Genomic DNA, 27238 nt, shown 5'->3' with positions numbered 1-27238 from the left:
CGTAAGAAGATGAAAGTCAATATCATGCAACATGTATGAATAAAATTCTAATTTTGTATGCTAAGCATGATTTCAATTTCTTTACTTATATAGAACTATGTGTAGATAAAGAATAGAAATATACGAATTCTAAAAATATTTCACTTACCATGAGTTACATTCGACGTACGTTAAACTCCTTTACTATACATAAACTTATTAAAAATATAAAATTAAATCCAAATTTAATGATTTTTTTAAATAAAATTAGTTTGCAATATGTTTAAAAAGTGATTATTAATTTTAGAAATTCCAACCGAAGAATGCCCTTTAACAAAAGAAAAAGAAAAATGCTCCATAAGTGATTGCTGTGGATTCAGATCCATTACGTGCTCGTTTGTAGGACTTACAATTGTTATTACAATTGCACTATCTCTTCAGTTAGCTTATGATAGTAATGCATTTCAGGTACGAATTTGTAATACAGTCAAGAAAATTAAAAGTATTTATTAATCAATATTTGTTATAGAGAAGATTAAACGTCCATGGAGCAGTTGCTACAGACTATACAAATTGTTCTCAAATTGGCACAAAAATACTTTGGAAAGGTGGAAATGCTGTTGACGCTGCCATTGCTGCAACTCTTTGTATGGCTGTTGTAGCACCATATAAAACCAGTCTAGGAAGGTTTGTATTTTAAATGGTATTTTTCTGTAAATTCTTTAACTAAATCTTATTATTATTTTTAAAAGTATGAAATGTACTTTTTATTATTTTAGTGGAGGCTACATTATGATTTACAGTCATAGAGATAGAGAAGTTCCTAAGTTGATAGATTTTTTGAGTAATACTGTACCTGGTGTGTACTCTAAAATATTTTGACAATATTATAAATAAGGTATATAATTTAATTACTTATTTACAAAATTGTATTTTTTAGATGAATTCTTGTTACATAAAATGAGAATCCCCTCTATGCTTCGTGGATTACAATATGCACATACTTTGTACGGAAAATTACTATGGCAAGAGGTTGTTGAACCTGCTATCCAGTTAGCACAAGATGGATTTGAAATTTCAAGAGACTTTGCTCATGAAGCTGTCATAAATGTAAATTTAAATATATTTGGACGTGTCAATGCTGGGGAAAAACTAACATTGCCTACTCTTGCAAAAACTTTGGAAACTGTATCAAAGTTTGGAGTAAATGGTAATTTTTAATAAAATATAAAGTAATTCAATATTTTTTAATCAAATAAATAATTATATATATTTTAGATTTTTACAATGGATCATTAGTCAATCAAATATTTTCAAGTAAGAATGTGAGTGAAAAATTGTTGGATGAACTAGCAAATTATAAGCCAGATGTCATTTTAGCACAATCATCAAATCTTCTTCAATATTCTATTTTCTATCCATCAAATTGGAATTTAATAAAACCAATTGTAGATAAACTAAACGAGTTAAACATTTCAACAGAAAATGCATCATCATTTGAATCTGAGATTATTGCTGCTGAAACAATGATAAAACAAATGCATCAACTTAAAAACCCATTCATCAATACTAGTAAATGACACTTTCAAATTATAACAAATTATAAGTAATGACAATTCTTCAATAATTTCATTAGCAAGCTATTATTTTATTTACAGCTGAAACTAGAAAGTACACAAGTGTTTCTGTAGTCGATTGGCAAGATACTTATGTCGCAGTAACAACGTTAGTATTGAAAAGATAATAAATTATTTAACTTGTGAAATCTAACAATTTTGTGCTTTCAGAGGACTGAATGAAATAATAAACTTAGCTTATAAAACTGATGCAGGATTTTTTTTTGACACTTTTGATGACAAAAACTCATTGTTATCATTATCACCAATAATATTCTATGACAGTAATACTATATGTGGATTACGAGGCATTTTTGGCGTTGACGATGCTTTGGTTGCAGGCCAAATCCTTTTCAATTTAATTTTGCGTTCAATGAGTGTTTCTGTAGCAGTAGAATATCCTAGGTATAATTTTTAATCGAAATTTTCTTATTTTTAGAATAAAATGCTCTCACAAATTATGTATCAATTGAATATAATGCAAAAATTACTTTCCTCCAGGTATTATTTGCTGCTTGATGGAATTGCAATAGAGAATGATGATAGACATTCAAGTAGTAGACTTCTCAGAGATAGTTTAATTGCTATTGATTCAGTATCTAAAGTAGATGCTAGAATGCTGATGAAAAGTGTAAATATTATAATTAAACGCAAAAATTTTATTACCGCTCATTCCGACAGTAGAGGAGATGGTTTAGCTTCAAGATTTTGAAAGTTTCAATTAACAACATATTTCATATGATATTTTACACTAAAGAATGATAGGAATTATCCTATATATCCTATAATAATTTGATAAGTTAATTAATGGTGTTCAGAATGTATTATCAATAATGTACAAAACTAATTAATTCCGTCCAAGCTGTTTATATAAATATTTGCAATACGCATGAAAAATTTTTTTACTAACCATTTTTACATTGTTACTTATAAATAAATGTTATAATAAATATTTTATAAAAAGACTTTTGCCTATACTCTTTATTTTTGTAACATCTTCATCTCTATACATAAGGTATGTATAGTATATCACAAACAATTTTAGTTGGTTGAAAATGTATAGTTGTGTTGCTTAAAAATTTGTTTTACAGAAAAAATTATTATATTTTATTATAAGAACCAGCCTTGTTATGTACATTTTTCATATTTAATTGTTTTATTTTTGCATACATCGCACTGGCACCCAATACAATAATGTTGCTTAACCACCATAAAAATGGTTTTGTTTCATTGTACCAATAAGTGGCAAGAATAGTTTGTACACAAGCTTTAGCAGTACCACTGATATTATGAGTTAGTGGAGATGTTACTTTAATTTGTAATGTTGTCACATATCCAATTGCAAATCCACATATACCTCCAATCAACATTGCACACCAAAAGTCATAATCCTGTAATTTGTTGTAACTATTCAAAACGTGAAATTCTCCACTAAAGAACATCAATGGCAGAAATAGTACAATACTGTAAACATTATTGTAGTAAGACAGTAGCCAAATTTCTTGATTAACTACTGGAAGTACTTTTTTGGTATAAATTGAGTATAAAGAAAGTGTAAGAGATCCAAGAACTCCATACAATGTTCCAAGTACAGAAAAAGAACCTGCTATATTTTCCTGGTCTACACCCAACCAAAAACCAAAAATTATAACTAAACAACATATAATTATTCTGAGAGAAGATTTTTCTCCTGTAAATAAAATAATAATACAATGATCTATCAGATTAATGACATTTATTTAAAAAATAGATTTTTGTTTTACTTAAAATTGTGTAAGAGAATATCACATTAAAAACAGTTGTTAATGACCTTCCAATAAAATAAAAGGCAACTCCAACATATTTCAAACAGAGATTGTTACTTGCTATCATACCAATAAACAAAACTGACAATGGTAGAACCTAAAACAAAATGTCAATCTCAGAATCTGGATATAAATTATTTTTATGAATATATTAATTAATTTATCATACTTTTCCAATAACATTAAATGAAAATGGGGTTCCTTCTGGAAATGAAACATATTGAGGAAAAATATTTGAGAAAACTTTCAGACTTAGGCAAATTATCACACTTGTTACACATTGAAACCAGGTAATAAAAAGTGGAGCATTAAGATGTATCTTATCACTAGATAACAATACTTTATTGACAAAGACCATTGAAATAGAAATAATCCTAAACATGAAAGAAAAATTAATATAATATCTAAATTATTGTATTAGTATGAAACATACCAGTATAGCATTACAACAAATGCTATGTATAAATATTTATAGGACGTAGTTTTTCTTTGGTCCATTTTGATGAATTTAACATTAAACGATCTATTTTACTGTTTTTCTGAAGAACTTGTTAATGAATTCGAAATTATTTAGTCATCTGTCATTCTGCAAATTTGATTTAATGTCGTTGCATATTTTCTTCGATTTCAACTTAATTATCACCCGTGTATACATAAATTATCGCTTGCTTCCTGCCAAAAGATCATTATTTTTTAAAAACTCTATTACGTGTTGTAATAATAATAATAATAATAATAATTTTACTTTAATAAATTGTTTATGGTGAGCGGGCATGGGCATTCTGCTTGTATGTAGCTTACTTCACGCCATCTTCTACTGGCGTTAATCCACAAATCTTGAATAAATTATACATAAAATAATTTGATAAATGAATTAATTACCAATAATAATTTAGGAGATTTGATGCGGATGCATTGTCAATAAAATATTAATTAATTTTCAACATTGATACTTTTCCGTACAATGTGTCACTTACTTTAGCAAATCGGCACTTTGCAAAACAAAACACTGATTTCAGATAGTAGCGCAGAGTCAGCCAATGGTCGTCGAGATCCAACGGAATAACATGGTATAATAGCGGTGCAGTGAACTCACTTTGGTAGTCATCTGGCCGATGCCCGGGGGAGCCAGATCAAGATGGCGGAGACGCTAGCTGGTAAGCTGGTTGTCGTAAGTGCTTTTCGTATCTATGCAACTCGAAACCTTGCCATAATGTACGAAAGCCGAAATGCAAATTGCCCAGGTGATTACAAATAATTTTGTGCAACTAAAGTTGTGAGACCAAGTGTAATTTCGCACTTCGCAGCTGCTTTTGGTTGTACAGGTGAGTGTAGTGTAGAATGTACTGTGTAAGAGAGGCAAGCAGGCATGTGCCTGTATGTTCCTACTGGGTATAACGGTGCTATTAGTGAGAATTAAATTAAACATTTAGTTATTGCGGGAAATTATTTTATTTTTACGTTAATAGCGTTGTTTATTATATAATTTTGAGCCAATTATTTGTTTGTATTCACGTGCACCGCTGCAAACTACCACATGCAGATTAAATATCTGTACATTCTGCTCTCGGCGTATGTATTTACATTTACACATGCCTGTGTAGCGTGTATTTATTGTTACAACGTTACTGCATGGTTTACTGATTGTAAAATACAATGTAGTTATAGCAACTAGAAAGTTCAAAGGGCTGATAAAATTTGCATTGCTTTTTTGTGATCATATAACTTAATACTATACGATTTATCATATTTCATATATATCACCGTTTATTTATGAAGTTTTTATCAGCATGTTACAAAAAGACGGTCTATTCATAAATATAACCTATAATTGATATCGATTTTGCTTTGGAATGAATCGATGGATGTAGTTATTTAAATATTTTTAATTGAACTAAAATTTTTCCAGTGCTGACTTTTTCTTACTTGTTTCTTAAAACGTGCAGTGTAAAGCTTCTTCAAATAAGAACTTGCAAAATAACAAAATCAACCAATATTTGCTTTTTTTCACAATGTTCATGTGTTATAATTTAGCTAATATCATTTTACAGGTATAAGTCAAAATGACTACTCAATATACAAGAAGTGTTTTAAAAATGGTGGTAGCTCAAATTTGTCAGACTATTGGCTGGCATTCTATTAATTCCACACCACTGGAATTCATGGTTGATTTAATGCAGGAATACATTTTTCAACTTTCAAAACTTACCCAACAATATGCCCAAGTTTGTAAGCGAATTTAATTAAAAACACATTTTTAAAGACTTTCATTTTATAATATTTTCATGGAAAACTACAGCTCAAATGTTTTGTTAATTGTTACGTTACAATAAATTGTTTTAAATGCTGAAATGAGAAAGATAATTAGGGGGGTATTTAATACTTTGAAATATAATAAAATATACTACAAATTTTGTGAAACAAAAATGACTATCGTTATATTTTTTTTTTCAATTTCATCAATCATTGATGCATGAAATATATTAAAATTCATATTAGTAATGTTTTTTAATACTTTCAATTTTTTTAGACATTAAATTACTAACTTCATATATTATTATCAATCAACATATCAATTAACTATAAATACACTTAAGTTGAAGATATTACAAAGTAAAAGTTTTCCTGTTTTTCAAACTTTGATAATTTCAATGTTTCTTCTCAATTTTAGTGGGAAGAAGCGAATCCAATTTAGATGATTTAGGTTTAGCTTTTCGACATATGAATATTGATTTACAAGAATTAGCAGAATATGTTAAAAATGTTGATTCTGTACCATGTGTCGTTGCTGTTCCAAAATTACCAATTCACAGAGATAGCCATTTGAATTTTTTGAAGCCAGGCAGTCGAGAAGTAGTGACTCGACCTGTTTATGTACATGAACATCTACCTCCTATGTACCCTGGTTCAGAAGGTAACAATGTTATTTTGTTCTTTTGTTTCTATTTTTGGGAAAAAGTGAAACTAAAATCATTTCAAATAATTTTTATTTATAAATGATTAATTTTTACAGAAGAATATCCAGCAGAAGTTATCAAAACAGAAAACGAAAGTGCAGTTCCAACAAATGAAACAATAAATAATTCAGAAGAAGACTCTATCGAAAATATCACGCCGATCGCAAATGGTCTCGCGAATGAAGATAATTCAAGCAAAGTTTCTCCACAAGCAGTATTCAAAAGGCCTGGAGATCCAATTTCGTTTGATGGACCAGTTGTTAAACGTATAAAAACAACGGATGAAGGACGTCCTCTTCGTGAAATACACAGCGTTATTATGACTACCTCTGGTTTCTTATCTACTGCGCGAGAAGGAAAGCTTCCAGAGGCAAGAACACCTCAACAGGCTCGGACAGAGTCTCCTCCACCTCCACCCTTACCCACACCTTATCCTCCTAATCCTCCTGAAGCAAACAAGGTTGAAAAAAAAATCAAAAAGAAAGTTTCTGTAGGTTCAGAAGATGGTAAACCAGAAAATAAAGAAAACAAAAAGAAGAAAATTCCCAAAGATATATTATTTAAACCAGATGAAATTAAAGAAACTAAAGTTAAAAAGTTAGCTGGTATGAAAGAGTTAGCTAAACTTAAAGTTTTAAAAGGTACTAAAGTTGGAAGTCCTAATCTGGCCGGACCTTCTGCAGGTAAGTTTTAAAAAAATATATTTAGTACTTTAAATGATATATATTTAACATTTTCAACAAATAATTGTTAATTATTTCGTTATAGGTAAAGTAGTTGGCGACAGCCCGAAGTATGTGAAAAATGCTATTCCGAAGATGAAAATGGATAAAAGTGTCGACGTCGTGCACCATTCTGGAGTTCAAATGGTGAACAACGTTAAAGAGGAATCTGTTGACAAACTTCCGATCGAACCAGACAAACAGAAGCTGACCATTTTCAAAAAAATTTCCAAATCTAAAGATGATAAGGATAGAGAACAATTAGATTTACAACAAAAATATAAAGAATTGAACTCACGCGAAAATTCACCGTGCGTCTCAGTAGACGACGACCGACATCGCAATGACGTAACTGTCAAACAGGAGGACAAGAAGCCAAACTTCCAAAATACAGTACTGAACAATAATATTTTGCGAGCACCTGGAACGGAGGATGGTATGTCACACTTGATGAGTCCTGGTTCGGACGTGTACATTTTTGATGATATATCATCGCCAGGAACACCGAGTACTCCGAAAACTCCTGAGCTCAGCCTTCCCAATGTACCTTTCGAGAAAAAGAAGAAGAAGGATAAAAGTGGCAAAAAAAAGGAACCAAAGATTAAACCTCCGAAAAGTTCCATTAGTCCAAAGAAGGTAATCAATTAATGATTTGAATATATTTTTACTGAATTATCATGGTTGTTTTCATGAATTGCACTTTCAGGCCCGATGGTCAAACGACTTGAACGATGCAGCCGTGCTGGATAGGCCAAAGACTCCCCAGGGTCCAGAGCAGCCACTTGCCCGTGATATCAATGCAACGCCAACATTACCGATACCATATCCATTTCCTCCAACTCCAGGCCTTATACCTCCACCAATGTTTCCAATGCATCCCATACCAAAAGATATGATGAGACCACCAAATCTTGTACCGGGAATGTTGCCAAATATGTTGCAGCAACGTTTTATGCCGCCTTACAACTACGGACCAGGACTTATTCCACGGCCTAGATTTCCCATACCTTCTATGCCTAGAGGTATGTCAAATGCTTTTAACAATCCTGTGATGCCAGGTATGCCACCACCAGCTCCACCGCGGCCACGTTTTCTTAAACCAGAGCCACCTAAAATTGAAGAATTAAAACCTCCAGTAATTATTCAACCACTGCCGCAGCCAGTTCCTTCGTCATTTGTCGAGCCTCTTCAAGTCATTAAATCTGAAAAGATTGAAAAATCCGACAAGGTAAAGATTACATTTTATTTTATTAAGTAGACAACGCACAACTTAATTTGATTTCATTAGAAATCCAAAGAGCATAAAAAAGAAAAAAAGGATAAGATGAAGAAAAAAAAAGAGAAGAAAGAGAAACACAAAGATAAGGGAGAAAAGATTAAGGAAAAAAAGGATAAGCTAGAGAAGAAAGACAAATTAGAGAGAATAAAGGAAAAGAAAGAGAAGAAAGAGAAAAAGGAAAAGAGAAAAGAAAAAGAGGTGAGGATTTGTTTTTTTAGCTTTTTATGTAACATGAATTTATTTGTTTAATATTATTGTTTTTAATTATTTTTATCTTTAGAAGGAAGAAGGAGTTCCCAAACTTACTTTAAAATTAGGACCAGCAGGAGGCTCTCCTCGACCCCCCACACCTGATAGTGCCTTAATGAAGAAAATGTAAATATAACGGTAACAAAAATGTATCTTAAATGTTAGATCATTCATAAAGTTATTGTTTCTTACAGAACGATAAAGCCACCAAAGAGGCCAGAGGACGAGACGAAAAGAGAACTGACTCCGGAGCTTGCAAAGATATCAGCTCTGGTGACGCGGCCACCTAAACAGAAGTCAAGTAAGAAAGCGGAGGAAGGGCACTTAGAGGCCTATGCCACTCTTCCTTCAGAAGCTTCTTTCTCTAACTCACTTGATCCTAATCCTAAGATCAAGAAACCTATATTCAAAACCTTACCTCTTCGAGAACCATTGCCTGTTCCTTCCGCTTCTTCCTATATCGATCCACATACCTCACAACAATTGCAACCTAGGGGAGACATGCCGTATTGTTACACCGTAAGTATTTCAAGAGGAGATTTATACCAATGTGAATGGACGATGGAACTATTTTTTTCAAATAATATATTAAATAAGGTTTTTAAAAATACTTTGAAGGAGGCTGATTATTATTAATCAAGTAGAAGTAATTTTCAATATTTAAATACTATTAATCATTTGCGAATTAACAATGAAAATTTACCCAACGAAATTTTATATTTCACTATAAGAATGCAGTAATATTTTATTGTTATAATGAAAAATGCAATGTTCCATCTAATTCATATAATCAAGACAGCTCAACCCATCGAAAAATGTCAAGTTGAGCAACTCTGAAAGGCAGAAAGTGGACGATTATCCTTTCCATAATCCAATATTCATCCCCATACTCACCGTTTTCTACTGTCATTGTATTTTCTGAACTTTTTCTCGTCTGTTTGTCTCTTTGTATTTTCTACTTCTTTTTTCGAACCTTTTTTAAAGGTGATGGTTTAGTTTTCTTTTCTTTTCTTGGTTGACGCTTCCATCATATTTTTTAAGGCTTGCCGGTTCACTATGTTCTTGATCGTTGTTTGTAAGCAATTCTGTTGCTGGTTGCTTCATTTTTTCTTTCTCATCATTCTGCATTAAAAAAAATTTCTACAATGATTTAAGTTGCATTCTCATTATTATTTATTGTCATATTATTCAATTGTATTGATTTTATGCATTAAGTGGAAGAAATGACTATTAGAAAATACGATATAATATAATATATATTATGTGACCACCAAGTCTTCGATATACTTCAAATTGGCCGATAAACCGGCTACGGCTAAATTTTTGTTTCATATTCTTTTCACTTTTAGTTTTATGCATTCTTTATGTTCTTGTAGAGCAATGAATATAGTTATCTTCTTTAACAAATGTTTTTTAAAGTTGATTATTTTGTGCACGGTAGTTTAAAGCTTCATTTCTGTTATAATTGCTTAATTCGGATCTATATTCAATATGGAACATTGATAATTGTTTCTTAGTAATATTAATGTAGTTTGTCTAAAATATTCACAATTAATCAATGTAATTTAAAATATTAAATATTGGGATCGTAAGTACTATTAAATTACAAAAAAAAACATGACTAGAAAATAATTCAATTCGTTTATCAATATTTTTTCTAAACATTAAATATGTTGAGTAATTTGCATGTATATTTGCACGTTTTTCTTTTATTTGAATTTATTGAGTACGTTAGTATAAACAAAAATCATTAGTGTTAACCATCAATTTTGATGGCACAGAACCAAAAGCAGAAGCAGTTCCTAAAAAAGAAGACAGTAAGGAAGATAAAGAAAACGGTCGGAATGCATTAACTGCAGTACCAACTACTGTGACTACGGTGAGTAACCGGAGCTTCACAGTAATGATGAACATTTTTGTTTTGGTGTTAATCCTTTCAATATTAAAACAGATAAAATTTAACATATCATTGGTGAGAGGTTGTAAAAGAACTAAAAATACCTTCATATTTTTTCGTTCCACAAAAATTGATTTTATGTCATGGGTTAAATGTGCGAGAGACTCATGTAGGAATCCCTTAAAAGAATTTATTCTTCATTTATAACAATTTTGCTTATCTTGTTGACTGATGGAAGATTGAGGTACATCGTTTTCCGATCCTGACCAAGATGCATCTCTTTAAAAATGCAAGCCTATACAATCTGTTTGACTCATCTTCTATTATTGCATAATATCTATTAATGTGCATATATATATATATATATATATATATATATATATATATACGCATACATACATACACACACATTCATTCATAAAATCATACTCATTATCGAATAAGAATGATAAAACTGAATAAAAACAGATTGCCTTTGGGTAAAAAAGAAAGACCTCACCTTTGCAAAAGATGGGTTGTGCTGAACTTATTTTCACCTTTCATGGTATATTACAACTTTATGAGTGTTACAGGATGCTACTGGCAAACAAGTATGGATATGCCCAGCTTGCGGAAAACAAGACGATGGTTCACCTATGATAGGTTGCGACGATTGTGATGCATGGTACCATTGGTGAGTTTTTAATTTCAAATAATGTTGAAAAAAATACAATCAAATAATCATTACTTGTTTTGTCTGACTGGTAATTAAAATTTTCAGGGTTTGTGTCGGAATACAAGTGGAGCCGGCAGAGAACACCGATTGGTACTGTCGATTCTGTATAGCTAAAAAGCAAGAACAATATCACGACAAAAAGAAGAAGAAACGTAAGAAAAAAAATAGAGAGGACCCTTAGTACAAATTGGCCGGGCCAAAAGCGAAGCCCGGTTTGTCAGCTCAAGCTTTTGCGAATAAAGTCAAGTCGGAAGGTTTGAATAAAGTTAGAAAGATAATCAAGAGTGCAAAAAAGAAAAAATTGTCGACGAGCAAATTGGCTAAAAAGCTTGGCAAAGGCAAATCCAAAGACAAGGAAACCGTGCTTAAAACTTCGGACTTCTTCAAAAATAAAGACGAGACGATGGATCTTCAAATATGATTCTATCGTGTTTTTTGTGATGATTTATAAATGCGTCGTATACATTAATAGCTCAATTATGTAATTACGAGAGAATGTTAAAGATTAAATAGTTGTACATAAATGTTAATTATATATACAAAAGTTGGAAGAACACGCTATTACGAAATCATTATGTAATTATACATAATGAAAGAATTATTGTATAGACAAATATTGTAGAATTGAGACATGTATTTCGTAATTTAAAATCTCTTTCATTATTTAGGTTTTATATGAGTATATGAAAAAGAAATTCTGTATTTTATGTGTATATATGGATTTTGTATGTGAATATAAAACGGTAAAATTCAGTTTTTGCAACAATCCATTAATAATTATTGCAAATATTTATGACTTTTCTATTATCAGTAAACAACACTTATTTCAAGTGAAAATTTTATCTCACGACGAGAAAATTGATAACTTCATTATGGACGCTAACAATGTTGTACGTTAAAAGTCAATATTTATGATAAAAATAATACTTTATTGTGATTCATTGTAATTACTATTAATGCTTTTTGGTATTTTCCATTCATAGAATAAGAATATTTATTTTTATATCATTATTTGAAAAACGTATTCAATCTTGTTTTTCCAATTATATTTTGTACAACAATTCTGTAAACTTACGTTTTGTCAAAATTAGTTGTGTTCTAATTTGCGTAATAGAAGTCTAGTTTATTTAGTCTTCATTGGTAGTTTTACAAGAATTCACATCATCACTATCCACTCTTTTTATAAAAATTTTATATCATATTTTCTAATGGATAATAAAAGAACGATAAAAATAATATCCAAATAAAAATGAATTTTTAGATACACAGGTACAGATTTCACAATAAATTTATATTTAAACATTCTTTTGAAAAAAGTTATTTATATTTACAGCATATTCTATACAATACAATTATGTATAATTGATCAAATATTGCATTTGATACATTTTTACAAAATAATATTTATTTCATATTTCATTGAGTTCATGCTCACAATTTTGAAAATCAATTTCAACATATATCTATTTTATTTTTTGTTGTGGGTGTAGAGTTTAAACCTGCTGTATCACCTGATTCAAGTTGTTTAAGTAAACGAAATAATGCAGCTGCTTCTCTAATACGACTAAATTCTATACAAAATGCTTGAACCTCAATAAATAGTTCTTGGACATTAATTATTTTATTCCTAATCAAAGACTGAAGAAAAACGCATACGAGTCGTACTAGACGGTTTTGCATATAACGATCCTTAATTGTTTCACAAGTTGATATACAGTTACTTATGTAAAGGTGAACAAATTCTGTAGGCAAGTCCACTGTTGTTGTTAGTCTGTTAACAACTTCCATTGAATGCAAAGACATTTCCATATTAACAAGGACACTAAAGTATTCAGTTATTTGACTGGATTGCATTAATTTCAATAAAACCTCTATTGCAATCAATGGATTATTTTCAACAAGATCAGGTAATTTTCCAGGTGTCAGTCCTATGTGATAAACAAGTTTTGGATCTTTATGTAGTTCAGTTACAAGATGCTGCTGTTGCTGTAATGTTAAGACACTTTTGAAGGCTCTACCCATAAGTCTTCTTGCTTCTGCTCCAGCACAATTAGACACACACATACTGGTATCATATTCTAGTTTGAATTGACTTGGTTCTGTCATATTCATCCAAGGTACTTCATTGAGTGTAGATCGATGAACCGGTGGAGCTGGCCTTAAAAATTCTGGCTGATAACTTTGGGCATATGCTGGTGGATCCCCTATTACAAGGGATTCTAAAATACCTTTACTAAGATTTTTCATAGTATCTACATCATTTGTTGTTCCCACTTTTGGTCGGTCTACTATGTCTGATATAATGACTGGGTTACCGCATTTTTCAATTGCAGGAAGTTCAGATTGCCGTTCCACTAATTGCAATTGTAAATCTGTTGAATCACACGGTGGTGGAGTAGTGAGAGGGTATAAATCTTCAATAATTTGTCTAGGAGTTTTCTTGATCATATCTTTATAACTGTAGCCCATTAAACTGGCTATTAAATATTTTTCACAACGAGACAGAACTGGAATATGTCCTGAAAAATGAGATTTTTCAATTTTCTCTCCAGGTGTTTTCAATATTTGCACAAAAACCTGTAATGAAATCATTAAAAAGCTTAGTTTTTCTTAAACTATGGTCTTGAAATGGTAAATGATTTAATAAATATAATTACTGGAGCAAATGGTGAGGAGGCTAAAGGCTCTCCTTTGTAAAGATCAAAAAGCATTGCTACAGCTATTATCCTCTGCAATTCTTTTGGCAATAGATCTACATGTTGTAGCAAAAGTAAAAGAGTCATTCCAACCTTGAAACGATCTTCTCTAGGAAAATTCATATGAAGTTGATAGGATAAGTTTTCCAAAGATGTGCTTGCATTTTCCTCGTCTAGTAGCTCCAATAATTTAGTTAAATCTTTTGCAGTTAAAGACATTATAGATAAATGCACATTAAAAACGTCGCAATACTTTTATTAATAAATAATTTAGTCTTCCATCGAATACTGAAAAATAATTTTCAATAAAAAATGATTTTCTAGATTTTATAATTAAATAGGAATATTTAATAACCTTATTAACTACTTCATAACTTGAAAGAGAAAATGAACCGTTTGCCCAAAATTTGTTACAGTGTTATCACTGTAACAAATTTTGCTTGTTTATAAATTTATAAATAATTTCACTTGATTAAATTACAATTACATCTAATACAATTAAACTATGTTAGTCAATAACGTTAAACTAAAATTCCGGTTTATACATCAACAGCTGATGTAAAAAGAGGTTATAAAAACATAACGCATGCGCACTAGCTACCTGCGATTTTGCATGAATTTGAAAAAGATAAACATGTGTCAATATAATAATTTTAATGAAAAAACGACGTATTTATTATGTAACCAACTATTCCATTAAATTAAGCCATTTATCAGTGAAAAAGACCTTTGACAAATCACTACCCTACCAACAAGAATTATTTCTAAAATGTTACCAAAACGTTTTTCTGAAAACATTGCAACTTTTCCGGCAACCGTAAAGAATATTGCAATTATATTTCCAAAGCGTAAAATTGTTCCCCTTTGTTTATTAAGCCAAATGTTGCTGAAATCAGTTTTCCGAATATTGTTACAGTGTTGTTATAATATATATTTGAAAATCTTTTAGCATCATTTAGGTAACGTTTCTCAGATATTACAGAGAATTTATTTCAGTCGACTAAACTGTTGCGGAAAAATTTTTACAACACTTTGTCAACGTTTTTGGGAACGTTCCTAGAACGTCATTAAAACGTTTTGATCTATATAAAGAACTTTAAATCGCGGCCAGAAAAAATTTGTTTAATAATGTTTTAATAATTTGTTTATCAATGTTTTAATAATGTTCTAGGAACGTTTCCAAAAATGTTGCCTGATCCGAAAATGGTGCCAGTATGCTAATTTGTTAATTCTTTGTTGATCGTGTTAAAAAAAAATTTTTTGTAACTACTTGGAAAATATAGTTTGCGTCAGTAATAAAAACAAAATAACATAATTAATACTCCAAAATAAACAGCTGATTATAAAAAGGATTATTATATTGCGCATGCGTTTATACACACGTGCGTTGTAACACATACATAAAAGTAAAATTGTATCAGCTCGGTTTCATATGCCTGCGGGTACCATAAGCGGTATCGTGCTGTAATCCGTTAGAATTACACATTTTGTGAATGATTTTTCTAAAGCATAATTAAACTCGCAATGATTCGCGAAATACCACGGCTCACTCGCGCTTTGCGAGCTTTTACGGATCTCGACCGAGAAGTCAACAACAGAGAGTCTAATGACTTGAACGCCAAAAGACAAGAGCTGACTACGAAGTTTAAGAGGTAATTTTTTGTAAAGGTTACTTTGTTGCTACAAATTTTGTAATCGTCATCTTTCATAAAAAAAGCAATACATTTTAATAACATTTCATTGTAAAACGTGTTTTTTAGAAATGTATGTTTTGTATTATTGACTACTTATAAAATGTTATTAAGTTTTTTATAAACCCCATTGAAACATATCGTAATAAATGAATTTAATAAAAAAGATATTCTACATAAATTTATATATTGTCTTGTAGAGATTTAAATTGGAATGAAATATGCAAAGAAGTACCAAAAGATGTAATAGGAGAATTAAATAAAATTCATCGAATCCTGGCTCAACTGTGTGGTAAAAATTTGATTATATTTTGTCCAATATATTTTTTAATTGGTTTTATAACACTTACTTTTATCAATAGCTGGTCAGGGAGTTGAAGTAATTAATGAAATATCCGTTTATGTATTGAAACTTTTGATACAAGAAAAGGTTGTAAGTCATAAAACTACAAAAGAATTGAAGCAGTTGCTTGGTACTGTTGACCAAAATTGTATCAACAATTTAACGCAGGTAATGTTTTGTAATGCTATTATTTTTGTTTAATATGCGAATAATAGATTGATTGTGTCTTATTACATTCTTTGGTTAAATTTCTCTAAATCATACCTTGTAGATTGTTTCTGATATTCGACAAAAAGTGTCAGAAGAGAAACTAGAGTTACTTTTAAATCTATGCAATAATAAAGAAGATGACGATCTTAAATCAGAACCATTTGGCCAAAAAATTCCATATCAGTCAGCAACAGTTTCTTGGCCAAACACTGATATTCTTCATGATATGAATTCACAACATGCAAATAATATAGCGGATAAATTTGAACAGCTAATGAAAATATCTAGTCATGTTGAGACAACAGTATTAAAAACTGAGGTTGGTATTCATAAATATTTAAAAATACATTTAATTAAAAATATAATTAACTACAATTGAAGTCGGTTTCTAGTTTGATAAACAACAGTTCAATAGAAACATGAAAAGAGCATTTGATAAGTACCAAGCAGCTATGTCATATGATGAATTCATGAATATTGTCATTAACAAAATGAAAGATATAAATTCTGCACAAAGTGAATTATTTGATTTACTAGGATATGAACATATAGAATTCATTAAATATCTTATTGAACATCACAAACAAATATTAGCATGGCAAAGCAATCAAAAGTTGAACAAAAGTTTTGCATGTGAGTTAAAAACAAAATTTGAATATACATTGCATAGAATTAGGAATATTAAATTAAAAATGAAATATTACTTTTAAAAGCTATGGAAAAACAGCCACAAATATCATCACAGGTAATAGTACAATCAGAAAAAGAAAAGCAATTAATGAAACAAGTGCGCAAAGAAGAGAAAAAGCTTCAAAAAGTCATAAGTAAGATGGGCATTGATGATGAAGAAGATGAGGAAATATTCAATCCTATAGAATTACGTTTAAAAAGACAAGAAGCTTTGACTGCAAAAGCTCAACCTTTATTTAAAAAAAATAGAGTAGGCATATCTACAACTCTACAAGAAAAATATCCATTTGTCTTTGATTCAAAATTGAATGTCAAGGCTAGTACAGGTATACAAATTTTCTGATCAAATGTCATCAATATTTTGTATTTAATAATTGTATGTTTAAGTGAGTAAATTGCGACATGTTTTTTTGTAGGTTTTATTTCTGGGAAAAGAATTATTTTACCAGAAAACGTGAAAAGAACTGACTCTCAACTTTGTGAGCAAGTGGACATTCCTGTTCCAGATTTAGATCCTCTCACAGTTGGAAATAATCGTGTTCAAATATCATCATTAGACGAAGTTAGTAGTATCAATAACAATATTTTCAAATGTATTGTTTGTTTTTGTATATAAATAGTAATATTATTTTCAGATCGGTCAAATGGCTTTTAAAGGAGTAGAATCATTAAATAGAATACAAAGTATAGTTTTTGATGCCGCTTACCATACTAATGAAAATTTACTTATCTGTGCACCAACTGGTGCTGGAAAAACCAATGTAGCTTTATTAAGCATAGTTCATCAAATCAAACTACATATCGACAATGGTATTCTAAAAACTAATGACTTTAAAATTGTGTACATAGCACCGATGAAAGCTCTAGCAGCAGAAATGACTGCCAATTTTAACAAAAGGTAGTTCACAAAATCAATAATCGATAACTTTCTTTTATCTTTAGATCTTTTTATTCAATTGATAATCTTAATTTTTGTATAGACTAAGCAACTTAGGAATAGCTGTACGTGAATTGACTGGTGATATGCAGTTAACAAAAGCTGAAATTCAACAAACTCAAATGATTGTTACCACACCGGAAAAATGGGATGTTGTTACACGTAAAGGCACAGGCGATGTTGCATTAACGAGGATAGTTAGGCTTTTAATTATTGATGAAGTTCACTTACTTCACGGAGATCGAGGCCCTGTTGTTGAAGCTTTAGTTGCAAGAACTTTAAGACAGGTAATATATTAATAAGATTCGAGTAAAAGCAATTATAGGAAGTATATTGACAATTTTTTTTCATGAATATTTTAAGGTTGAATCATCACAAAGTATGATAAGAATAGTTGGTCTCTCTGCCACTTTGCCAAATTACGTCGATGTTGCAAGATTCTTAAGAGTAAACCCGTATAAAGGTCTTTTCTATTTTGATCATCGTTTCCGTCCAGTGCCCTTAAGTCAAACGTTTATCGGCGTAAAAGCAATCAAACCGATGCAACAAATGAGTGATATGGATACTGTATGTTATAATCAAGTAGTCGACATGGTTCGAAAGGGACACCAGGTAAATTTTCTGTTGAAATATCTGTTAAAATTAAGATTATAATATCGAGAAAAATATTAAAATTGTTGTCATTGACAAAAAGGTGATGGTATTCGTGCACGCACGAAATGCAACAATTCGGACAGCAAATTCTCTGAAAGAAATGGCTTTGAATAATGGAACTCACCAGTTCTTTTTGTCTGACGAGAGTATAAAGTTAGCACAAAGAGCTTTCAGTAGATCTCCCAACAAGTATCTTCCAGAACTATTCCAACATGGTTTGTCCGTTCATCATGCTGGTATGCTTCGTACTGATAGGTAAAAAAATACGTTTTATGATGCAAAATTTTACTTCATTGACTTAAATTATGAACAATAATTTTTAGAAATTTGGTTGAAAAGTACTTTGGTGAGGGTCTTATAAAAGTACTTGTCTGTACTTCGACTCTTGCATGGGGTGTTAACTTACCGGCTCACGCTGTCATCATTCGAGTAAAATTTATTTTTAGCATTATTATTTGTTTTATATCTTCCGTTGAATGTATTATTTATGTTTTAGGGAACGGAAATCTATGATTCGAAACATGGTTCTTTTATAGACTTAGGTATTCTGGACGTTCTACAGATTTTCGGTCGAGCGGGTCGGCCGCAATTTGATACGTCAGGACATGCTGTCATCATCACATCACACGATAAATTGTCACACTATTTATCCCTATTAACAAATCAATTTCCTATCGAGAGTAGCTTTATTAGATATCTTGCCGATAATTTGAATGCTGAGGTAAATATTACAAATCGTCAATTAAAGTTGAATTAAAAACTTTGATAACTTAATCATTAGGTTGTTCTGGGCACAATATCGAATGTGGAAGAAGCGGTTATGTGGTTGAGTTATACATATCTTTTTGTACGAATGAGACTTAATCATCTTGCCTACGGAATAGATTATCAAACAATAGTTGATGATTCAAATTTGGAACGAAAGCGAAAAGAATTGATACATACTGCAGCTATGGCTCTGGACAAGGCCAGAATGATTCGGTATAATACGAGTACAGGAGATTTGAATGCCACTGGTATGTTTAAAAAGAAATTGGAAATTTTATTATCAATGATAAAAATAAGTTCAATGTTCAATTATATGTTTAGACTTGGGCAGAACAGCAAGTCACTTTTACTTGAAGTACGATACAATTGAGATTTTTAACGAGTTAATGAAGCCGATTATGACGGATGCTGATATTTTGGGTATGATATCGCGTTCACAGGAGTTCGAACAGCTGAAAGTTAGGGAAGACGAAATGGATGAATTAGATAATTTGCAAGCGGACTACTGCGAAGTTATTCCACAAGGTGGAAAGGAAAATATTCACGGTAAAGTTAATATTTTGATTCAAACTTATCTTTCAAGAGGACGCGTAGGGTCATTCTCACTGTTATCAGATCAGGCATTTATTACTCAAGTAAGCTTTATATTTTTGTTAACTATAGTATTTTTTCATAAGGCTTAACTATTTATCTTTTGTTCAGAATGCAATTCGTATATGTAGAGCATTGTTCGATATGATGCTCCGTAAAAACAATGCGATTATGACTGGTCGAGTTCTCAACATGGCAAAAATGTTGGAATTGCAACAGTGGGATTGTATGAGTCCATTGCGTCAGTTTTATTGTTTACCTAGTGAAGTAATTGCCAGAATCGAAGAACGAGATCTTACAGTTGAGAAGCTGCGAGAAATGGATGTGAAAGAGATCGGTTGGTTATTTTTTTTTCTAAAAAATATATATTTTAGATTTTTAAATATATATATTTTATATATCTTTTATATTTTTTTTATTTACTTTATATATCATAATAAATCCTTACTATTTGTAGGAAATTTTTTGAGAAATCAAAAATACGCAGCTCTCGTGAAAAAATGCTGCGACGAGTTTCCAGCTCTCGATTTCGATGTCACATTACAGCCTATAACACGCACAGTTCTTCGCATTCGTTTGCAAGTTATTCCTGAATTCAAATGGAATGATAAAGTTCATGGGAAAAATGCTGAAGCATTTTGGTTGTGGATCGAGGATCCGGACAGTAATTATATATATCATTATGAATACGTACAGTTGACAAAAAAACAAGTAAGTGATAAAAACTATAGATATTTCTTAAATCAATATATAACAATGAAATGTTTGTAGGTCATCACAGCGAACGGACAGGACCTTGTAATGACCATTCCGTTGAGCGAACCATTACCAAATCAATACTTTGTGAGAGCTATCAGTGATCATTGGTTAGGTTGTGAATTCATGCAATCTTTAAGACTTTTTGATCTAATATTACCAGAATCTCATCCGCCTCACACAGGTAACGTTAACTTATTTTCTGTTAATTAAGCTATAACTGAAAGCAATAATTTATAAAAGTAATTTTTTTATTGTTAGATCTTTTGGAACTGCAGCCTTTACCCATTACAGCTCTGAAAGCAACTGAATTTCAAAAACTCTACAAATTCACTCATTTCAATCCTATACAGACTCAAATATTTCACTGCCTATATCACACAGACCATAATGTTCTTCTGGGAGCACCGACTGGTTCGGGTAAAACTATTGCTGCTGAAATTGCTATTATGAGAGTTTTTAAAACTGAGCCTGATAGAAAAGTTAGTTATGACTATTGTTTTTCTGTCAATTAAATGAATTTCTTTAAGGCAAAATATTTTTAGGTTGTATATATTGCACCTTTGAAAGCTTTGGTAAGAGAACGAATGAAAGATTGGACCAAACGTTTAGGAGAAATTTTGGGAAAAAGCGTTGTAGAATTAACAGGCGATATAACACCTGATATCAAAGTAATTTCCACATCCGACGTTATTGTTACCACGCCTGAAAAGTGGGATAGTATCAGTAGAAGTTGGCAAACGAGAAATTATGTGCAAAAAGTAGCGTTAATTATTATTGATGAGATTCATCTGTTGGGTGAAGATCGAGGACCCGTATTGGAAGTCATCGTGTCGAGAACCAACTTTATTGCATCACACACATCAAAAACTTTAAGAATCATAGGATTGTCTACGGCTTTGGCGAATGCTGTCGATTTGGGCCACTGGCTTGGAATAAAAAGGGTTTGTCGTATTCAAATATTTTTTGTTAAAATTTTTGCGAAAACTATTCTTTAAAGTGTGGTATTCGAGAAACAATATTTTTAATTCTAAATTTGATTTAAAACATTAAAAAAATTTGGCTGAATGAATACAAGAAAACTCATTTTTAGAAACTATTTTTTCTCTATTTTTCTTTTTTCATGTGACAGAAAATAACATTTTTTTACCTAAATAATTATTTCAGATGGGTCTCTACAATTTTCGTCCATCGGTGAGACCAGTTCCATTGGAGGTGCACATAGCCGGTTTCCCAGGCAAGCATTACTGTCCACGTATGGCCACAATGAACAAGCCAACCTTTCAAGCAATTCGTCAACATGCTCCCGTTAGTCCTTCGCTGATATTCGTGTCATCGCGACGACAGACACGACTGACGGCTCTCGACTTAATCGCTTATCTCGCCGCCGAGGACAATCCCAAACAGTGGCTTCACATGCCTGAAGAGGAGATGGATAACATACTCGATAACATCAAGGACGTCAATCTCAAACTCACACTGGCGTTTGGTATTGGACTGCATCATGCTGGTTTAGAAGAAAGAGACCGACAGACTGTCGAGGAACTTTTTGTTAATAATAAAATTCAGGTAAAATTATTAAATTTTTTTCAACTTCCAATATAATTCATAATCAGTCCATGAATAATAAGTAAATATTATTAACAAAATTACAATAATTGGATTCAAAAATAATATTTGTTATAGTTTACATGAAAGTACTTCACCATTGTGCACGTGCGGTAATACCGTGCTTATTTAGGCATGTTCAATCGGTGTTTTACATTTTTTTTATTTTGAATCTATTGGTGTTATATGCATCAACTTCATTATTAATCGATTTGGGTGTTCCGATATCCTATTGGTATATTTTTTGCAAACTGCTTTGATTTCTTTTCTTACGGACGTTATATTGACATCTTTCTTTATATATTAATTCGTGACAAACCAGGATACATTAGTGATGGATTGTAGTGTTTTATTTTTAAATATTTCTATTATATCAAGGTGCACTCCAAAATATTTTGCTTTGTCTCCCCATGGGATTGTTGGATTATTTATGCATGGATGGACAGGATCCTTTTTTTTGTATTGGTTACTTGTATTGACTTTTTCATTTATCATTAACGTGTGATATTAATATAGCTATATATCGTCAGCGTACGTGGCGATATTCACATTTTCCGTGGTTGGAAGATCATGAGTATATATTAAGTATAATATGGGACCGGGAACGCTTTCTTGAGGGACTCCGGCTTTTATTAGAGTAGAGTTCAGTTGTTTCATTATTTATTATTACCTTAAAAGTTCTAGAGCTTAGGTACGATTTTATTAAGTTTATGTAGAAGTCCTTTGTGCCATAATTTATCAAAAGCTTGAACTACATAAACAAATACTGCATTACAGTATTTATTATTTTCAAAAGTATTTCTTATTTTAGTAGTAATTATATTTGTTCCATTTTAGAATAATTATTACGGAAACGGAATAGATGATTAGGTATTACGTTTTGTTTTATTAATATTTTATTTAATCTTTTAATTATTATTTTTTCGTAAATCGTAGATAGTGTTGGAAGCAGACTGCTTGGCCTGTAAGACGTATATGAAGTGCTAGGGCGGTTTATCCAGTTTTGTTATGAGTATTATTGTTATTTTCCATGCAGCAAGGAATTAGTGTTAACGAAGTATTGCATTTCTCACGATAGTTATGTACCTTACTCCTTTTATAGGAACTTGTTTCAGTTTTTGGGATTTATATTATCATAACCAGGGCTCTTTTTATTTTTTTAACTGATATATTATATGATTTATTCCTTTTATTTTGATATAATTAGTTGATTATTTATTACTATTATAACTTTTTGTGCACTTTAGTAAGGTTTGTTTTTTTTCTTCTGTTATTTTTCACGGTGAAGGGTTGAATATATTTTATAAATGTGTAGCAAATGCGTTAGCTTTGTCAATACTTATTCTATTTATATCATATCATTTTTTAAGATAGGAGAAGAGAATTATTGTGGTTGGTTTATTGTTTTAGTTGTTTCTAGAATAATTAGTAGCCTTAGGTAGAGTTGGGTTAGTTAGATAGTTATTCATATTTTTATTTTTTTCACCATAAAGAATTTATTTAAGTTCTTTAGTAGATCGATTATATTTTGTTTTACCAATTTGTAATCTAGTCTCCTGCCATATTTACCTTAACTTTTTTTTTTCTTTAATTTTATCTAATACTGTTGTGGAAGTAGTTAAATTTACGTTTTGATTTATTGACTACATAGGAGTTGCATTTTTAGTGGCTTTATAAATGTTGTTATATAAATTTTTAATCGTATCGATATTTTGATTTGTTTTTAATGGTATATTTCATGAAAGTTTTTCATTTATTATTGCTCTGTAAAGTTCCCAATTTATTTTTTAATTGTACAAAGGGCTATTTTTACGTTTGTTTTAATTATTGAATTCAAATTGATAATTATTGGGGAATGATTTGATGTTAAATAAAAGCATGATTAAGTTGTTAGGTGTTTAGGACATACGTCTTTAATGATTGCCAAATCTATTAAGTCCGGTAATTTATTTATATCGGAGGGCCAGTAGGTAGGTTCGCCTGTTGATATCGGTGTTAAATTTTCTTTTTCCATTACTGCATATAGTTACTTTTTTTGGATTTGGAGTTAATGATCTTGATCCCCACCGTGGATGTTTGGCATTATTATTTTCTTCCGCGAGGAAGCGATTTCCCAACCTACCAAAATTTTTTATATTGTTCCTTGGTTATTATGTGTCTTGGAGGACTAAATAATGCTGATGATACAATTTGACCGTTATTATCTGTGGTCGCGACGTTTGTTGCTTGTAAATAGTTATATTTGTGTGCTTCATTTTCGTGACAATTAATAGTGTTTTTTATTACTATAGCCATCCCTCCCATGTGCCTTATCACCATGATGATTTATGCTATATAGTGTGTATTGTGGAATTTTTAAAAAGCTTTTATGTGCGATGTGCTTCAGATATTAATATGATATCTATATTGTTTTCAATAAGAAAAGGTTTTAGTTCTATGCTTCTTTGCGCTAAACCGTCAGCGTACCAAATTGCTTTTTTTATTTCTGACTTCATTTAATCTTGTTTGTGTTTCCATTACCACTTATAACCTGCGCATGTGATATATTTAGTCCAACGATATTTTCCGTATTTATTATTTTTTTGGTCTTTGTGTTGCAAATAAGGTTGTTTGAATTACTTCTTTTCTTTTGGTTCATATTTTTCATAGTTTGACCAAATATAGCTTTTTTTTATTTTACACAAAATGTACTTAATTTTATTCAACTAATTTTCACTGGAAAATAGTAATTAGCCATTTTTAAAACTATTTTAGACAAGAATTATAGTCTATCGGATTAAAGAAGACAAGTTTTTTTTTACTGTATCAGTATTTACATAGTCGTGGAAAACAAAGTTTCATACAAGATATATATGTTAATGTCTAGGTATTGGTAGCAACAGCTACGCTAGCATGGGGTGTGAACTTCCCAGCTCATCTGGTGGTGATCAAAGGTACCGAGTATTACGACGGCAAAAGTAAGCGTTACGTGGATATGCCAATAACAGACGTACTGCAGATGATGGGTCGAGCGGGGCGTCCGCAATTCGATGATTCCGGTGTAGCTGTAGTTCTTGTGCACGATATCAAAAAAAATTTTTATAAGCAGTTCCTTTACGAACCATTCCCCGTTGAGTCCAGTTTACTCGAGGTACTTCCGGATCATATCAATGCTGAGATCGTTGCTGGTACGATAAAGAGCAAGCAAGAATTTTTGGATTACCTTACCTGGACATACTATTTCCGTCGACTAATGAAAAATCCTAAATACTATAATCTTGAGAGTATGGAGCCGGAAGAAGTTAATAGTTACCTGTCGAGGCTCGTTGATGACACATTGGTTGTGCTTATCGAGTCTCAGTGTGTTTTCAATGACGAGGTGAGCAATTGTCTAATTTTTTGTAGTTTAGAAGTATATGCGTTTGTAGACTTTTGTTTTGAATTAATGAATTGAAAAAAGTTGTAAGTTGAACCGAAGAGATATCATTAGTAAGATGAACCGATGAGTATTGATTTCGTGCTTCTAGGAGCACCAATGTATAGGACCATTGCCATTAGGAAGGATAGCGTCATACTATTATTTATCACATCAGACTATCGCAATGTTCAATGAGACCTTGTTGGATGATATTTCATTAGAAAAGTGTTTGAGGATAATGAGCAATGCTCACGAATACGATGAGCTTCCTGTGAGACACAACGAAGATTTATTAAACGAGTAAATCATTTCACCGCAAATTACGTAATTTCGTATCTGTCCAATTACATTAATTTACGTTTATATTTTGTTTTAAATTTAACAGAGAATTAGCGAAAATTTGTAAATATCCAGTGGAACGTTTGTCTTACGATTCATCAAACACAAAAACTTTTCTACTTTTACAAGCGCACTTCTCCAGACTGCCACTGCCGTGTGCTGATTATTATACGGATTTAAAATCTGTGCTCGATCAGTCAATAAGAATTCTACAGGTTTGGTTGAACACATTTTAAGAAAAGAAGATGAAATAAGAATTTGCGGTGAAAAATATGATTTTTGTATAGGCTATGATAGATGTAGTGGCTGAGCGGGGATTTCTTTCATCGACTCTACGAGTAATGCAGTTACTTCAAATGGTTCTTCAAGCAAGATGGATCGACGAACCGGCTGTGCTCACTTTACCGTACGTAGAAAAGGAACATTTACACTTGTTCTCGGATTTTCCAAAGTGCCTGCCCTGGTTTTGCTCAGCTATTGGCAATAATTACGGCCGATTGTCCAATGTCTTTTTACAAGAATTTATTGATGACCATGTTAGTAAAGTAAGTAAAGATATAAAAAAGTATATAATTTTACTAAGATCACGGAAAAAAGGAATAGAAACAATTATTTTACCTTTTTTTATTTTACAGATCCATCAAGTTGCCAAAGACATGCCAATTCTATGTATCGATCTATGTATACAAGGTAATCTAAAATCTGGCGGAGATGAGATGAAAATCGAAATATCATCCAAGGCAAGTGAAAAATACATCGAACTTCAACTTAATGAAGAATACACACTGATCGTGGGAACAAAGCGGAAAAATTACTCCCAAACACTCAAAGTGCACTGCCCAAAGTACCATCGTACCAAAGATGAAGGATGGTTTTTAGTTCTCGGCGATATTCAGCGTCGTGAGTTATGGGCGTTAAAACGTGTGTCCGGAATCAATGGGCCGCGAAAGACTCATTACTTGCAGTTTAACACCCCGCCGAACTCAGGTAAGTCTTCTGTCCATTTCGTTACCAATTCTTCCGGTTAATAAACTTTTCTCTGTTGTAGTCGAATAGAAATTGATGTTTTTATATTTTTTATTGATGTTCAACAGAGTGTTCTTTTCAATCTGCTCTTATATGTGTTGTTTTTATTGTAATTTTTACAGGACGAATGAAATTGCAATTTTACCTGATGTCAGATTCTTACATGGGTTTAGACCAACAGTATACTATTCCAATAAATGTGATATCGTAGATTTATATTATTTTTTGTAAAATTTTCATAAACTAATTGATGGACATTGTCAACAATCGTTGTAAAAAATGAATATAAATATTGTATAGAAGTAAATATTTG

At 31.3% G+C, this 27238-nt stretch overlaps 5 protein-coding genes across 8 annotated transcripts; 3 read left to right on the top strand and 2 right to left on the bottom strand.

The window, feature by feature from the left end:
* Positions 1-25: 25 nt before the first annotated feature.
* Positions 26-2473, top strand: LOC131674242 (uncharacterized). Of its 2 annotated transcripts, XM_058952785.1 has the most exons (9): positions 26-165; positions 287-447; positions 509-666; positions 759-838; positions 920-1189; positions 1258-1551; positions 1638-1704; positions 1767-2000; positions 2097-2472. In XM_058952785.1, the coding sequence occupies exons 1-9, from the start codon at positions 150-152 to the stop codon at positions 2305-2307; spliced, it is 1491 nt and encodes a 496-aa protein (XP_058808768.1). In that variant the 5' UTR covers positions 26-149; the 3' UTR covers positions 2308-2472. The 2 variants fall into 2 exon arrangements, with proteins under 2 accessions (XP_058808768.1, XP_058808769.1); XM_058952786.1 differs by lacking the exon at positions 26-165 and having other exon boundaries at positions 338-447; positions 514-666; positions 2097-2473.
* A 111-nt stretch (positions 2474-2584) lies between these two features.
* Positions 2585-4454, bottom strand: LOC131674244 (GDP-fucose transporter 1). 2 transcript variants are annotated; one of them, XM_058952789.1, is made up of 6 exons: positions 4378-4454; positions 4146-4236; positions 3834-4072; positions 3570-3774; positions 3359-3497; positions 2585-3285 (listed from the first exon to the last, which is right to left on the bottom strand). In XM_058952789.1, exons 3-6 carry the CDS (start codon positions 3896-3898, stop codon positions 2696-2698), a joined length of 999 nt encoding a protein of 332 aa, XP_058808772.1. In that variant the 5' UTR covers positions 3899-4072; positions 4146-4236; positions 4378-4454; the 3' UTR covers positions 2585-2695. The 2 variants fall into 2 exon arrangements, with proteins under 2 accessions (XP_058808772.1, XP_058808773.1); XM_058952790.1 differs by having other exon boundaries at positions 4146-4214; positions 4283-4378.
* Positions 4455-4527: 73 nt separating this feature from the next.
* LOC131674241 (transcription initiation factor TFIID subunit 3) lies at positions 4528-12384 on the top strand. The gene is made up of 11 exons (XM_058952784.1): positions 4528-4725; positions 5452-5629; positions 6072-6314; positions 6414-7040; positions 7126-7715; positions 7786-8307; positions 8368-8556; positions 8639-8733; positions 8802-9126; positions 11077-11177; positions 11265-12384. Exons 2-11 carry the CDS (start codon positions 5464-5466, stop codon positions 11398-11400), a joined length of 2994 nt encoding a protein of 997 aa, XP_058808767.1. The 5' UTR covers positions 4528-4725; positions 5452-5463; the 3' UTR covers positions 11401-12384.
* Positions 12385-12542: 158 nt separating this feature from the next.
* Positions 12543-15114, bottom strand: LOC131674243 (CCR4-NOT transcription complex subunit 11). 2 transcript variants are annotated; one of them, XM_058952788.1, is made up of 4 exons: positions 15091-15114; positions 14271-14404; positions 13877-14203; positions 12543-13796 (listed from the first exon to the last, which is right to left on the bottom strand). In XM_058952788.1, the coding sequence occupies exons 3-4, from the start codon at positions 14132-14134 to the stop codon at positions 12672-12674; spliced, it is 1383 nt and encodes a 460-aa protein (XP_058808771.1). In that variant the 5' UTR covers positions 14135-14203; positions 14271-14404; positions 15091-15114; the 3' UTR covers positions 12543-12671. The 2 variants fall into 2 exon arrangements, with proteins under 2 accessions (XP_058808771.1, XP_058808770.1); XM_058952787.1 differs by lacking the exon at positions 15091-15114 and having other exon boundaries at positions 14271-14447.
* Positions 15115-15375: 261 nt separating this feature from the next.
* On the top strand, positions 15376-27179 carry LOC131674249 (activating signal cointegrator 1 complex subunit 3). The gene is made up of 27 exons (XM_058952798.1): positions 15376-15567; positions 15807-15898; positions 15969-16117; positions 16221-16478; positions 16552-16792; positions 16873-17175; positions 17266-17411; positions 17485-17747; positions 17830-18073; positions 18150-18398; positions 18481-18695; positions 18764-18869; positions 18937-19161; positions 19222-19456; positions 19530-19843; positions 19911-20136; positions 20257-20510; positions 20571-20739; positions 20817-21037; positions 21101-21499; positions 21723-22124; positions 25030-25521; positions 25670-25860; positions 25946-26114; positions 26187-26444; positions 26535-26886; positions 27048-27179. The coding sequence occupies exons 1-27, from the start codon at positions 15440-15442 to the stop codon at positions 27134-27136; spliced, it is 6390 nt and encodes a 2129-aa protein (XP_058808781.1). The 5' UTR covers positions 15376-15439; the 3' UTR covers positions 27137-27179.
* The last annotated feature ends 59 nt before the right edge of the window (positions 27180-27238 follow it).

The sequence above is a fragment of the Phymastichus coffea genome, unplaced genomic scaffold, assembly GCF_024137745.1.
Source record: "Phymastichus coffea isolate CEN01 unplaced genomic scaffold, Cenicafe_Pcof_1.1 PCOF00222, whole genome shotgun sequence".
Taxonomy (NCBI): Eukaryota; Metazoa; Arthropoda; class Insecta; order Hymenoptera; family Eulophidae; genus Phymastichus; species Phymastichus coffea.
Note: the sequence above shows the minus strand (reverse complement) of the source record. Positions and strands in the feature narration are given on the sequence as shown.